This window comes from Zeus faber, assembly GCF_960531495.2.
Source record: "Zeus faber genome assembly, chromosome: 16".
Classification (NCBI taxonomy): Eukaryota; Metazoa; Chordata; class Actinopteri; order Zeiformes; family Zeidae; genus Zeus; species Zeus faber.
In genome coordinates this window covers 20,695,605-20,711,640 of record NC_137202.1, presented here as the reverse complement: position 1 = coordinate 20,711,640, position 16,036 = coordinate 20,695,605, and the positions used below count along the sequence as shown (strand labels likewise).

The following is a 16,036-nucleotide window of genomic DNA, read 5'->3' as shown; positions in this document are numbered from 1 at the left end:
AACTGCACAAACCATTAAGAATCCCGTTGTTGAAATTGGACTGTGTCCCTATCGTGCATTCCCTATTTCAGTGGTTTTACAGCTTATGAAAAAGAAAATAATAATAATACAAAAAAAATAAAAAATCATAAAAAAAATCATCTCGTCTGGCCCTCAGGATCCTTCCAGGATCGGAAGAGAGAGCAGGTGGCTTAAATATTAATCATAAAGAATAATCAGAAATACTTCTCTGAGGCATCTGCCTCCACGGAGGCGGCGAGCGGGTGAAACATTTAGTGGTTAGAAATCTCACAAATACTTCGGCGTATTACTCAGAAGACATCCGGCGTGGCGGGTACGCCGAAAGACGAGGCGCTCGATCATGTTAATAGCATTTATGGACTGCGGCGTCGTTAAATCTCGACTAAAACGCGTTCCGTGCGGTCGCTGAAGACACTGCTTTAAGAGCCCTAATGAAAGTAACAAGTCAAATTACAGCGCTGTCTCTGCGGCTCATTAAAAATAAAAACGTTATGAAATAGTCACAGTGCGGTCAGTAAGACAACAGCTTGAAAGCGAGTCAATCGGTCCGCGGAAATGAGTCGATTCGAGTGGTTCTCTTCGGGGCTCGGCGCCGTTTCCACTCTGTCAAATGGTCTGCCGTGGTTTTATGTGTTTTTTTTTTTAACTACTTTTATAGCTAAACCGGCTGATTCGAGCATCCGTACCCTCCTGCGGAATCTAATTCCAAATTTGATAATCTGAATCACAGACAGAATCGGTGAGCAAAACAAAACAAAAAATTAAAAGGTTCTAAATGAGTGGTGTCATTTTACACAAAGCGAGGCAGGAATGTATTTCTATTAAACAAGTATGGGATATTTCAACTCTATTTCCAGGATAAAAATCAGTATCTAAGTCAATAAATCTGTATTGATTTCACTTTTTTTTTTTTTTTTTTGGAAGGATACGCAGCCACTTCTTTCCACACCAGCTGCTCCTAAAGGATCCATCAGCACCTGTGTGGTTGCAACCTTCACCAGGCTTTGGGGTTGATCTTCTCCCTGAAGGACTTCCTCAGTTTGCTCCTGGGGGCGGGCACCGGTCCAAAACCTCTGAAGGCGCCGTCGGGGGTCCGGGCCTGGCGGTTCTGGATCTCCGGCTCCTGGATTTGGGGCGGAGGCGGAGCGTGGTGCTGCACCTCCAGGTGCCCCAGCGGGGCGACGTTCCTCCGTCCCCCGGAGCCGTTCTTCTGGAGCTGCTGGATGATGGCGGAGAACTTGGCGTCCAGCGACGGCCGGCCCGTCTTGGACCTGGCGGCGGGGCGCGAAGCCCGGACGCCCTCGTTCTCCTTCTCCCGCTGCGAGACCGGGGGTGGGTGGAGGAGGGGAGCAGGCGGGGGAGGCCTGGAGGGACGGGCGGAGGGGCGTCTGTCGGCGGGAGGCGGGGGGGCGCGGCGCTTCTTGGCGCTGTCGGGGCCGGGGCTCGGCCGAGGGGCGGGGCTCCTGGCCGGGGACAGGACGCTCTTGTGGACGACCACGGAGTGGGAGCCGTCGAACAGGGTGGACCAGTTGGGAACCTCCCGCTCCGCCGGCGGACCGATCAGGAAGCGGCCGTCCGTCTCCTCCACCTTACTGTGGATGATGTCTGTCAGGCTCTCCAACTTGCCGGGAGAGTTTATACCTGGTTTTACAAAACCAAAAAGATTTGCCATCAGGCGATTATATGATAATCGTGACAGCTCCACTCCCGACTGGAAAAAAAAAAGAATGAGTCACTGGAATAAAATAACCCAAACGACAAATGGATAATAATACAATAATGAACGTTGGAGGAGGCGGCGAATGTCTATTCAGGATGAGACACTTTTCACTTGTATGACGAGAGCATCGCTTAATTCATATAATTAAGCTCAACTCACTGAGGTCGTTGTACACGGAGTCGGCCTGCTTGGCGAGGAAGAGCGGCCGTTTCCGTGGCGACGCCGCCTCAATCTCCATCAGCCGCTCGCAGCAGTGGAGCCACTGGCCTGGACGGGGAAAAAACAAAACAAAACAAAAAAAAACAACAAACAGATGTTATTGACTCTTCACTCGGCCGGTAGAAGCCGTTTGCCCCGGGAGCACAAAGGGGGCGGGCTCACTCTGGTCGTAGAGGTGCTGGTGCACGGCCTCCAGCCACTCCTCCAGCTCCTCCCTGGTGTCCGTGGCGAAGACCAGGGACTGGGCGCCTCCCGACGAGGGGTTGATGATGGTCAGAGAGTTGGACCTGCGGCCCGCCGGGTCCCTCTCCGTCACACGGACCCGAGTGTCCTGCACGGAAAACAAGCGGCGAGATTACCAACGTCTTTAAAATGACGACCAAGGTGACTGCAGGTACGGAATGACCTACCTGTCTAACCACCGTTCAGACTGACGACCAGCAGCCTGACCAGTCTGTATTGCACGCTGCGTACAATAGCAAACATCTCATCTCATCACCCTTTATACACTTTTTACACTATACTGTATGTACAATATATACACTATAATATATACAATATACATTATATATACACAATATAAACACTATATATACACACAATATACTATATATACACATGATACACTATATATACAAAATACACTATATACTGTATATATATATATATACACACACACACACACACACACACACACATTATACACTATATATACACACTATATATACTAAATACACTACATATACACACTATACAATATACACTATATATACACATACTAAATATATATTATATATATACTATATACACTGTATACACCTCATCTCATCACAGTTCTCAGTCTCAGTCCCGCAATCTGTCAGTATTCACTACCCTAGGCTTCGTAATCGCCACGACCCGTATACACTATATATACTGTGCATACTATATACTGTACATACTATATACACTATATACACGCCCCCTTACCGTGAAATAACACAGGTCCTCTCTAATCGACCAATTCACTTCACGGCCTGGTTGTAGGAAGGGAACTCGGTCGTGAAGTGAGGAGTACCTGTACTTTAAAACGAGTACTTAAAGAACCTACACGTTGCTGATATCAAGGACTTTTAAGGGGTTTTGTACAGAAGTCGCTTAAAACCTCAGAAAGGTCCCCGGACGCACGTCCTTCACTGATAACATAAATAACTTGGAATGAGTTTTGTACTTGCTAATTACAGAGTGTGCCTTTTGATTAGATCTCGTACTAAAGCGGCGACACCGATACCAAACGAACGGAAGGAACCAGAAAAAAAGCTTCAAGATAAAGAAAATTCTAGAAACTGCGTTTGATCAGATTAGTCCGTTTATTGCACCGTTGTTAAGTTCTGCTGAGGATTTTAAGGGTTTGTTTGAATGTAATGGACATGACAGACATATTGATATAACTGGTGTTGTGACTCATTTGTGTGCAGTTTGTTTGATTAAAGGGATGATGTGAAATCTCTTCAAGTACTTTCTCAGTACCATGACTCAGTAGAATGAAAACAGGAGGTAAGATTTGAAGTGACTGTTCAAGGAGCTGCTCTTCCCTCTCACCTTATTGACGGGTATTTTCTGACCGGGCTCCACTTTGGCGCGGATTTCCTCTGGGGTGAAGTAGCAGGACAGGAAGCCGCCACTCAGCACGCAGTACAGGCTGCAGCAGCGCGGCATGCCCTGCACACTTTGCTGCAACGACAACAAGAATTATACGTACTCATTAGGATCGTCCAACGGGCAGCTGGATATGTTAGGACTTCCTGATTATCTCCATTATTGCGTATTTGTCACATTGAATGGGTTCAGATCTTTTTTATCAATTGTAATATTAGACAAAAGGAACATGGGTTAAAACACCAAACACGTGTTTTTAAATCATTATTTCATCCATTTAACGCTAAAAGTCACCAAGCAACCATATCACCAATATGAGAAAGTGATTGCCGCATTAAACGTAATAACCGCTGCAGAATCATTAGCGTCATTAACTGCAGCAATATCAATAACTTTGCTTGCTATAATTTGATTGGTAAGCGTTTTAGGCTTGAACTGCCCGTCTAATTAAACTTTTTTTTTTATTATTAGATAGACAGAAACAAAACAGTCGTCCCCAACCTGTTGGTTCAAAAAGCCGGCCATGGTGTGCTGCGTCATACAGTCGGGCTGAGCTGCCAGTCGGCAGCAGAGGTTCCCGTAGAGCGGCAGCCAGGACGACCAATCAGCTGCGAGAGAGAGAGAGAGAGTGGACGGCAAAAAAAACAACAAAAAAACAATTAAACGTATTTAGCAAGCGGGTTTATACGTACAAGGAATTGTACTTGGGGGATCGGCGCGTTAAACAGAGGGGGAAGGGATCCGCAAATACACCTGGAGGCGGGGCAGACGGTGCAAAAGTGATGTGACTAATAACGAACACCGTTCACAATCAAAAACAAGTGAGCGCACAGCAATACACCTCGGAGCCATTTTGGATATTATAATTATTATTATTATTTTTTTTTTAAGCAAAGATGAGGCTGAGATAATAAGATATTGCGTGTACGCCCGTCATGCATTTATATGCCGTAGTGTTTGGAATTTTATTACGAGAAAGAAAGATTATTTTGCACCCCGTGCGGCATTAAAACCCCGCCGAAAGGTCTCTCTGCATCCACCGAATAGCAAAGGAAGCAAAGCATTCCAACTTGGATCCATCACATCCTCAATTACGTCAACGCGAATGACCCGACAGCATGAAATGATTAGACGAGTGTGAAAACACGACTTTATCTCCGAGAGACGGTTTTAGTTTCTCTCCCTTTTCTGGCTCTTACCGTCCTGGAGCACCATGAGAGAGTGGGACTGGAAACTGCCCTCGGCCTCAAACAGGGACAGCGTGGTGTAGGCCAGCAAGCTGTACCGGGTCCCCCTGACACACACACACACACACACACACACACACACACACACACACACACACACACACACACACACACACACACACACACACACACACACACACACACACACACACACACACACACTCTCAACATCATCTCTTTTGGCCCGAGGGGCAAGTCGCATTTTGCCAACAACGGTTAAAAACATCATCCTGCTTATGGTTCTCACGGGGGAACGGGGTGGGAGTGCAGGAAGGTGTCGGGGTCCGACGTGTCCACTGGGGGGCAGTACTTTTTCCCGGCGGCCTTTCCCAAGGAGCTGCGAAGCTTCTTGGCCAGCTTCTTTGGCGTGTGGGCCAGAACGGTCTCTTCGTCCACGGCACAGCTCCACAGCTCCACCCTGAGCTCAAACTGGGGGAGTGCGTCGCCGCTGCAAGGGGGAAGGAACGCATGGCAATGTTGAGATTCAGAGTGCAATTACAAGTTTTGCAACACACAGAGGAGCCTTGTGTTGGAGATAAGGGTTTAGGAAAGGCGCTATCTTATCTTAATATACATATTTCAAGGATAAAAGTTAAAAGGTGATCACGATCATGGGATTTTAGTTGGCAATTAATTGTCACACAAATAATTGCAATTAACAATTGAATAAAGCCTCTTTTATCCTATTGTGTATCAATAATAGTAATAGGCAAATAATACATGTAGACCTATTGCGGAAGAGCTATCTTTGACATTAAACATTTAAACACAGAAATTCCACAGCCAATTTTCCTCGAACCAACCGACTCTAATGCATATTCTGTTTATTTCTAACGTTGGCTTCAAATTCCATTGACATTTGGATGGAGACACATGACCGTGAAATCTAACGCGACCGGGCAGTTATGTGATAATTGCTGTGACGGCTGTGGTGGGCAGGCGCAGGGTGCACTGACAAGACGGCGGCTCCCTCGAAGCAGACGTCCGTGGCCGACCGGTCCACCACCACCATGTCGGTGTCGAACACCTGGGAGCCGGCCTGCATCAGGCAGAAGACGGCCGCGCGGCGAGAGCCTGGAGAACAAAGGCGGCGGCGGGGAATTCTTACACAGTCCGTACATACTCTGCATGCACGTCCAAGCGAGAAAACAAGGTTTGAAAAATATGAATAAAAACGACTCACTCCCTCTGTTGTTGAAGTGGTCTGAATCCTTCCACATCAATGGAATACGCAGCCCTGCAGCAGAGAAAGACAGTCAAGTATGGCAATTAAACAACATATTTTTATTTTAAAAATAATAATAAATAAATAAACAAACAAACAAACAAACAAACAAATAAACCATTGGGGGTACCTTTTTGGTAAAAATAGAATAATATCTTTGTCACTTAAAGATGAATCAAACTAATTTCCGCCTCTACGACAGTCTTACCTGAAATGGCCACCTTCCCAGCGCAGGGCACGCGTTCATCTGAAACTGGGTCTGATAATCTAAAAGACATTTTCAAAACAACAACGTCACACAACACACAAGCAAGCCCCTGTGAATTCGGCCACATTTCGACACGTTTAGACTCTCGCCTTTAGAATCCCTTTCGGTTACATTCTTACATATTTGTCCATATTTAGGTGCATATTTTTTCAAATGCTATACCATAATTCTTCATTAGATTCTCTTTGCTCAATGTAATTCACACCCTGATGCCTGTAGTATGGGTGGCTGGAAAAATAAATTGACAGAGGGTCTGAATCGGTGATGCAAGACTCCCAAATGATTCGGTCGTATCGAACAGATCCATCAAATGACCCTGGCAAAAGAGTGGGCGAGCCTGTCAATCTTGGGCTCACAAACTTAAAATAATTACTGAGGACTGAATTAAAATCCAAGAGAAAACAAGTCCAAGGCATTTGGCTATAATTTTTATTGATGGGGCTAATTTACATTTACATATTTGTGACAGAATTTAATTAATCTTCCAGGTGGATTCCATTCACAACTCAGAGCAGACTGACTGGTTCATTGACCGTTCAACCTCTTGATGATTCAACCATGCGTTACACCAACTGAATCAAATTACAGATCGGTCGGAAAATTGAACGAGTCTTTCTTTTTTTTTATAGAGTGACTCGTCAAGGAGTGAATCTCAAAAAAAAAAAAAAGCCTGAACTTTCATCGTCAGTCTGAATTCTGCGCATTTCTGACGTTGAAGAACCAGGCTAACCCATACTTTAACAGCTAATACCAGAGCGAAACGGACGACACACCTCCCGTCCTGCTCCTCTTCCCTGTGCTGGAGCTGCGTGAGGTAGGCCTTGATCCGGGCGTTGCAGGTCAGAAGGTTCTTGGAGGCGTTGAGAAGCTGCTCTCTCTTGCTGCAGGCCAGCAGCAGCTTGTAGGCGCCGTCACGCATACGCATCTCAAAGTCCAGCTTCCTCTGGATGTCGGTGTCCTGTCGGCACGGCAAACCCGGGAAAAGCCATGAAACGTTGTGTTCGAACACCTACTTTATTGGGGTTTCTAGTTTGGTGCTAAAAAGGCAGAGAAGTCGGCCGCTAAAGGAAACGGATGTGAATGTGTTTGTGATGATGCGAGTGGCGCGGTAAGTGAAGATGGTGATGGCGAAATTGGGCTGAGATTGCCCTTGAAAATTGGTGTTGTTCAGCCGGGTGAAGCGAAGGACGTGGAGATCCATGTAGTTATGGAGAGATGATCGAAAAAGGCAGAGACATAAAAACACATGACACATTACACTTTAAAGTGAATGTGGTTTTATAGAGATGCGAACATAGATGGAAGATCGTAACGATCAGCAGAAGTCCCCCCCAAGACGGATTATGGCTCTAAAATGATATTTCTATGTGCCGACAGCGATGCCAAGCGGGGCCTTTGACAGAGGATGATGACATTTGACAGTCCTTGAGGCTATAAAACGAGGAAAAAGAAAAGTCAGTTGAAAGGGATCTGACGAGTGTGACATAAGACATAAGGCATATAATAATTGTGTAGTCTTCGTCCTGCAATATGCTTTTTCATAATGCAATAACAATAACATGAACTTCATCTATATTTTCCAGTCTAATTTGAGTGCAGTTTGCTCTGTCACCATTCTCAGATCGTTTGTTAGAAATGTGTCGTTTGTACAAGAGATTCATATCCTCTACTTTCTGCGGCGTGTCGTTCAGAAGACTGGGACGTGTTTTCATGCTGGTGCGCTGCAGGAACATGGGTTGGATGGGAGCCGTGCGGACGTGCAAAGCCCCGTAAGGACTCCAGGGAAATGGGAGGAGGTCCAGAGGAAACGCCCCTACCAGATAGCCGGCCTGGAAGGCTTTGGAAGACAGATTTCTAGGAAATGTAAGAATGTTTTGGACAAATCACCCCCCCTCTTAATCAATAAAGGATCGCAGGTAAGTGATACATATTTGGTGCAGGACAGAGGTAGGTATTAGGAAAAAGAAAGTTGGGACCCTGATGATCCTATGAACTGTTAACATAACAGCTTATTTGACCTTGGATAGCAAGGTAAGGGATGAGGTAATGTTATACAGGTCTTCTATTCCCACAGAAAATGGGACAGGTGTGTAAATTTTATATATATATATATATATATATATATATATATATATATATATATATATATATATATACACACACACACACACACACATACATACATACACACACAAATATACACATACACATACACACACACACACACACATATATATATATATATATACACATAGTATATACACACACACATATATATATATATAGATAGATAGATAGACAGAAATGTTTTGTCTTTCATTCCCACAGAAATTGGGACAGGTGTGTAAATAAGATAATTATAATAATACTAATAATAATAACAATAACAACAACAATCAATTATCAGATTTATATATTAATTACTAATTATATTTTAAGTTTACACATGCATGTCATTAGTTAAGATTTCTTTAAATTCACATAAATTTATTCATATTTAGGAACTTTTAATGACTTTTCAGCTCTAGGTGGGTGGTGGTAGATCCTGTTTAACTGGTAATAATCAGAGACAACATTCGCATTGTCATTAACGCTTCACGACATTACTGATTAATAACAATACTCGTGTTACAGTTTAAATTAAACGCAGAATATTAAGTGAACGCAGAATATTGTGGATGAAGATATGGGCAGGAGAACCGGCGTGTTGACACCGGAACGCGGTGCACGGTGCACGGTCCCACGTGATCGTGCTTTTATCACGACCCAAATCACCCACCTCCGTCTGCTGGAACACGGTGCTCTCCCGCACTTTCTTCCGTCTGATTTCCATGGCGAGGGCGGAACCGGTGGACGCCGAGGACCCGCACCCCGCGTTCCGTCTGAAAGTTCGAACGTCCCGCGGCTCGTCCATGTTTGAACGCCCGCTCCCCACCTCGTTCGACATCCCAGCGGCAACGCCTCTTCTCCCGGGCCGGCGCGCTCGATTTTGTTTCTCGCCCAGTCTCGGAGCGGGCGGGGCTCTTGCCGCATCCGTAGAAATCCGTGACCCCGCCCGACCGGCTGTTCAGTTGATTGAAACCGAGTGCACCCGCGCTGATAGGGGGCGCTTCAACCTGCCGGACAATACAGGACTGGACCATTTTAAAAATTCGAATTTTGTTGTGTTTGTGAGGGCGAAACAAAGAACTTGTTTTGTTTTATGATCTGTTGTTGTTTTCCCGTTTAGGAACGACGTGACATGTAAATGGATAGATTGATAAATATCATCCGATTTTGGGGTTTTATTTGTAAATCGCTGTTCTCCTTAATTTTGTTTGTTAGTCTAAATGGTTTTGCCCGATATTATACTAGGGTCGAAAACTGATACGCGTCCATGTGGCTCTTATGTAGTATACTGTGTATACTGTGTATATAGTATATAGTATATTGTGCATATAGTATAAAGTATATTGTGTTTAGATAATATAGTATGTGTATGAAGTATATTGTGTATATAGTATATAGTATACTGTGTATATAGTATATAGTATATTGTGTATATATAGTAAACTGTGTATACCGTGTATGTAGTAAATTCTGTATTTGGTATGATGTGTATATAGAATATAGTATACTGTGTATATAGTATATAGTATACTGTGTATATAGAATATAGTATACTGTGTATATCGTATATTGTGTATATAGTATACTGTCTATATATTATATATCATACTGTGTATATAGTATATTGTGTGTACAGTGTATATTATATTGTAGATTGTATATATAGTATATAGCAAATATACTGTGTATATAGTATTTAGTATACTGTGTATATAGTATAAAGCATACTGTGTATATAGTCTATTGTGTGTACTGTGTATCTAGTATATAATATATTGTGTTTATAGTATACTGTGTATAAAGTATATTGTTTATATAGTATATAGTACACTGTGTATATAGAATACAGTATACCTTGTATATTGTATAAAGCACACTGTATATAGAATACAGTATACTGTGTATATAGAATATAGTATACTGTGTATATAGAATATGGTATACTGTGTATATAGAATATAGTATACTGTGTATATAGTATATGGTAAACTGTGTATATAGAATATAGTATACTGTGTATATAGAATATAGTATACTGCATATTTGAATATAGTATACTCTGTATATAGAATATAGTATCATGTGTATATAGTATACTGTGTATAAAGAATATAGTATACTGTGTATGCTATATACTCCTCACTTAACGTCCTACCTTTTTAAACGACTTTTCAGACTTACGACCAGCTCTCCAAACAGTCTGTATTGTGCGCTGCGTACAATACTGCGGCGTCTCAGCGTCATGCATCTCATTGCGCTTCACCCTTTATACAGTATACTATATACACTATATACACTATATATATACTATATACACTTTATATACTACATACTATTTACATTATATACACTATATATACTATACACACTATACTATATTATAGTATAGTGTATATAGTATATATACTATATATTTCACCGTAAGAGGCATGTTATACACGCCCCCTTACGGTGAAATAACACGGGTCGACCGATTCATTGAACGAACTGGTTGTAGGAACGGAACTCGGTCGTTAAGTGAGGAGTACCTGTCTGTCGTACGGTATTTTTCGGAGCCTGTAGAGCTTAATTTTGCGTAATCCCCGGATGTCATGACATTTCACTGCCTATACGCACGACGCATGTATATGTGTGTGACGAATAACCTTCAACTTCAACTTCAGCTCGATACTGTCCATGTAGTATATAGTAAACTGTGTATGTACGCACACACACACCCACACACACACACACGCACATATAGATGGATAGACAGACAGACACACACACACACACACACACACACACACACACACACACACACACACACACACACACACACACACACACACACACACATATAGATGGATAGACAGACAGAGAGACGGACAGACAGACAGCTAGACACGCCCACCGGGCCCCCCTTCTGGTGCGGTTGGAAGTGTCGACGCAGGAGCCCGCGGTACAAGCCGCCACTCGGGACGAAAGCTTCGACTGTTTTGGTCAGATTCCCTCGAGTCAACTTAAGGGGGAAAAAGAGTCGCTGCATTGTTCCGCGTCTTCGCTCATTGGATCAGTTGGTCGAGTGCACGGCGAGCAGTACGAGGGCCCGTTCACACCGCTCAATAATCAAACCCGTGCATAGATTCGCCTACGATCTATTACTCCACCGCGCCAGGAGGTGGTGGTACCCTAAGGGCTGTCTTCACCAATTGATTATTGATCCCCCCCCCCCCCCCCCCCAATTCATTTTTCTATGGTTCCATTAATGTATCCATCGATTCGCACATTTCTCCCTTTGTTCCCGAATCGATTATCGCTCTGTCAATTCATTTCTCTATTGATCGATGGACACACATGGGCCCCCACAGTCTTAAGTCTCAGCCCTTAGTCTCGCCATGCTCAAGTGTGTTGATTGATTTCTGTGATTTCATTGTGTCTTTTTAATCTGTTTTTAAGCTTTTTTTTGGGTCCCTGTTTATAAAAGCAAAACGTTTTCTATGTATTTCATGCCTTGTGTTGGTGTATAAAATGTGGTCTACACATAAACTCGCCTCGCCATTCGTCTTCCCTTTTTTTCCGCCTCTTTCGACCGGGGCTTCGCTTCATTCCCCCCGCTGGTTATTTTCTAGTCCGCGGGGCCAAGATCGCTCACTCGTTCGCCCGCGCACCCGCCGACTCCCCGAAGGACGTCGTTCGCCGCGGACGAATCGTTCGCGAGCCGTGCACCGGCGACCCGCCGCCGCGAGGAGGAGCCGTCGCCGCCGCCGCCGCCGACGAGCCGCCGCCGCCGAGGAGCCGCCGCCACCACCACCACACCGAGGGGCTGGCGCGGCCGGGCCCACAGACGGCGCGGTGCCCTTCGGATACAGGCGCAAGCGGAGCCCGGCGACTAGCGAGCGGGAGGACGGGGGTAAGTGATGAACGCGCGCCGTTTTAACGAATGCACCGTCACAAGCAGACGGGGTCCAGCTCCACAGACACACTTAGTACAGGACGTTGCAGAGTTTTTTCCCCCCCCTTGCTTTTATGCCCCATTTTGGGGGTATAGTTTGGGACACAATAAGTGCTCCAAGCTACTGTATTATGTATAATGACATCATGACAAAACTTAGCTGGGTGTACGGTGTCGTTTTTAGACTCGTGTGTGTGTGTGTGTCCTCCGTGGCTGCGGAGGATAAACACGCCGCCCTGCCTCCCGTCCGGGGTGCATTGTCAGCCGCAGCACGCCCGGCCTGCTCCGCCTTTGTGCACCCGGACGAGATGCTCGGCGCCCGGTCGTTGGCGTTCGTTCGGCGTTCGCGGTTTGTTTTGGGTTTTTTTTGTTTTTTTGTTTTTTTTTTCACCCTCCACCGCGGACCACCGGTCTCGATACGGTGCGGCAATGGTGACATTTAGCTGCATTTAGCCCCCCGCACGCCCGGCCACGTCGGTGCCGACCGGACTGGACGCCGGTCAGGTCATGTGTTGGGTCGTGCTAGAAACAATGGAGCGTTTCGATGGCGTCTCTGTGTGTGTGTGTGCGTGTGGTTGTGGGAGTGTGTGTGTGTGTGTGTGTGGTCTTTTTTATACGATAATAACTAATATCCGAGCTACTCGTGAGGTGCTTTCCCCCACCTCCCCGTGCCAGACCTCCGTGTGGTGTGGCTTTGTTTTCGAGGTGTCCGGCCTCCGTCGCATCCCCCCCAACTCTCTTTGTTTTGACTTTATTAGTACAACGTTTTTATTTGTTTTGCCAACGTCAACGTAAAATATCTGAAACTTTTTCAGCAGCCGCCAAAATATGCGCTTTGCTCATTCTAGGTTCCGTCGGTTGGGATGTGTCTCTCCCTCTGGGATGCTGCTCTTCCTTGCACTCCTTTCCTTCTGAAGACAGACACGTCCCCACGGACCAGAATAGGGCTGTGCAGAAGGCAATTTTTGGCCATTTTATCTATTGATCATGTGTTGTACAGTTATAAACTCCTCCCGCCGTCAAACAAGTCAGAATACAAACTGCCCCATGGTGCTGATCGTGGTGTGGCGTGGCGTGCAGTCAAAACGACAGGGATCCAGCTCATCTCCTCCAAATATTGCATGTTAGGGGGTTATTACCAATCAAACCTCATTGTCCCCGAGGGGAGATGTGTTTGTCGGGCAGAGTGGACGGATCCACAGCAACCGTGCAACACGCCACGGGGTCAAACACGCGTAAAAACACATAAAAGTGCCATTGAGCCTAAATGGGTCAGGCACGTTCCGCCTACAGTAAATAAACACGCTTGTGTTGTCGGCAAGACAGCAGAGAGCAGGCGGAGATAGTCCTTCCGGCCGGCTCCTCCCTCCGGTGCATTTTTATAACATCACCCAACTTTTCTGTCTTTCATTTCTGGTTTTCGAGCCTTCGTGTTTTTCCTTCGTGCTTTTGCCCAAATGTGAAATAGTGGTTTCCTACTCATCTTGCAGGCGTGAACTACTTCCTATGTCTCTGTAAAGCGCCCTACTACAGCCCTACTACGGTGATGGTGCGGATGAAAACATCATCAGGACATAAGGGGGGATAGTAATCCTGTACAAACGTTGACCATGAATTGACCTGCCAGTTCATATACAGGGGGGACACACAAGGTACCGTACCTATTCTCACATCCTCAGAGTTCAAAAGCGGCCAAAGGAGGCAGTAGCTAAGGGTTTATTATTAGGGATTTTCTATTTTCTCCAGGTTGTCAGCTCGTCCGGCTCGCCTGTTGGTCATTGTGTTTCATAGGAAGTTCAGGAAGTGAGTTCACCTCGACCGTGCCGCGGCCCGGGAGTGTTGTTTTGCGACCAAACTCGATCCCGACTCCAGAAAGCCGACGCACTCTGTCTTACACGCATTCGCGCAGGGTCTCTTCCGCGGGAGGTCAGGTGTTTCATAAGCACCCGTCGTAACAGGGTGCCGGCGGCTAAAAATAGGAGAGGATCTCACTTCTGTGATCTGGCGGCATGAAAAGGGTTATGAGAAGCCGAGAGCTCTTTAAAGCTCCCGTCGCTTTTCCAAGCCGAGCGGGAGCGAGAGAGAAAGAAAGGGGTGGGGCGGGTGGGTGGAAAAGGGTGAGGGCGAAACAAAAACGGGGGTCATGGAAACAACAAAGAGCACCAAACCGGGCTTTGCGGAGCCGTCGTCTTTGTTCTGCAAGACCTTTGCCGTCAAATTATTTTTCCCATTTCGTCGACCTCATCATCGCTGGACGTTTTTCTATGCTGTTGTGGAACCTCACGGGCGTGTCCATCCACCCTGGGAGTTTCTTCCCCTTGGTTGACGAAAAACAAAAATAACAAATGATGACACTACGACTTTCCCATCTGTTTCGGGGTGTATCACCCGAAAAACACTTCCACTTTCCATCACTCCCTTTTTGTTTGGGTTTCGGTTATGGCGGCTGATGTTGTGTATTCAGTGACATCAGTCGCTCTGCCATCTCTTGCTGTCATTATTCTATATCGATGGAGGATTATGTGTCGGATCCCCGTGTGTATATCAGAAGGCCTGCGTTAGATTTTGTTGGCAGCACTAATGTTTGTGGCATAATCAACCCGCAGGCTTGGCTTAATGTTATTGGTGCCATCAAAGGGCCAAGGGTCATCACTGTCCGTTTTGAAGAGGACTCTCACAGGCCCTTGGCCGAGATTCGAATGTCATTGTTTATATGGTTTTGGCTGACACGGGACATCTACTGGGCATCAGCCGTCAGTAGTCAAATCACACACTTTTATGCATCATTTCTCATTCGGTGACATTAGCACAAGCTCTTTGGAAAAAGGCCCAGTGCCTGGCCCTTAGAAGTCAGTGTGTTTTTGGCGATGTGCTGATTTGGGATCAAAACTTTGAATACATCCTCATTGCTAAACCTGATTTAATGTTGATGTCCTAGAAATTTCCAAGATTTCTTCCCTACATTTCGGACTTCAGCCTTGGAAAAACTCGGCATCTGTTTGAGAAATGTGTTTGTGGACAAATTACAGATTGAAATCTCTGATGAATTCCAGTTCTTTTCCTGGGAATGTAACTCCTGACTCCTAAAGGTCATCGACTTTATCTTTCCCACAACGTGATGCGGTCATTCCGATTTCCTTCCATCGCCCCATACGCCACCGAACAAAGAGTTTTTTTTTCAGATAAATGCATTTTTGTTTTTCGTCCTTATCTACATGTGCCGAGGCGGATGGCGCTGGGGGTTATGTACTTCATTAAGTCTGTGTTACCGTATCCAAGCAACATCATTAAGGTACAAAAGGCTCTAGTATTCTTGCCTTTTTTAAAAAACGCTTAAGGCTTTGGTTTTTATTATAATACCGCACTCTTCAGAAATATGCCCAATAACGAAGCTGCACCCATAATCCTATAATCTGAATAGACATTGCTCCCGTATTATTTTGAATATGTAGGTCTGTGGGTCATTGGAGCCATGGGGGTCACTGAGCATGTGGTGGTCCCTTATCTTCAGTCTGGGGGCTGTGCTGTGACGTGTACGGTAATAACATCCACTGACCACAAAGCAGGGATTTTGGCTAAACAGAGGTGCTTGTTTGTTTGTTCTCCATGTGACGCTGTAGCCGCCTCTCTGCGCCATATGGTCCGTTCTGCTGCA

The 16,036-nt window shown here is 45.4% G+C and overlaps 1 protein-coding gene across 1 annotated transcript; it reads right to left on the bottom strand.

Annotated features, from left to right (window-relative positions):
• Nucleotides 1-1,015: 1,015 nt before the first annotated feature.
• Nucleotides 1,016-9,211, bottom strand: rtkn2 (rhotekin 2; the record flags this gene model as incomplete). The annotated part of the gene is made up of 12 exons (XM_080017213.1): nt 9,118-9,211; nt 7,112-7,296; nt 6,279-6,337; nt 6,029-6,082; nt 5,802-5,919; nt 5,093-5,293; nt 4,798-4,892; nt 4,100-4,206; nt 3,542-3,673; nt 2,123-2,291; nt 1,901-2,008; nt 1,016-1,662 (listed from the first exon to the last, which is right to left on the bottom strand). The coding sequence occupies exons 1-12, from the start codon at nt 9,169-9,171 to the stop codon at nt 1,016-1,018; spliced, it is 1,929 nt and encodes a 642-aa protein (XP_079873339.1). The 5' UTR covers nt 9,172-9,211.
• Between the last annotated feature and the right edge of the window lie 6,825 nt (nt 9,212-16,036).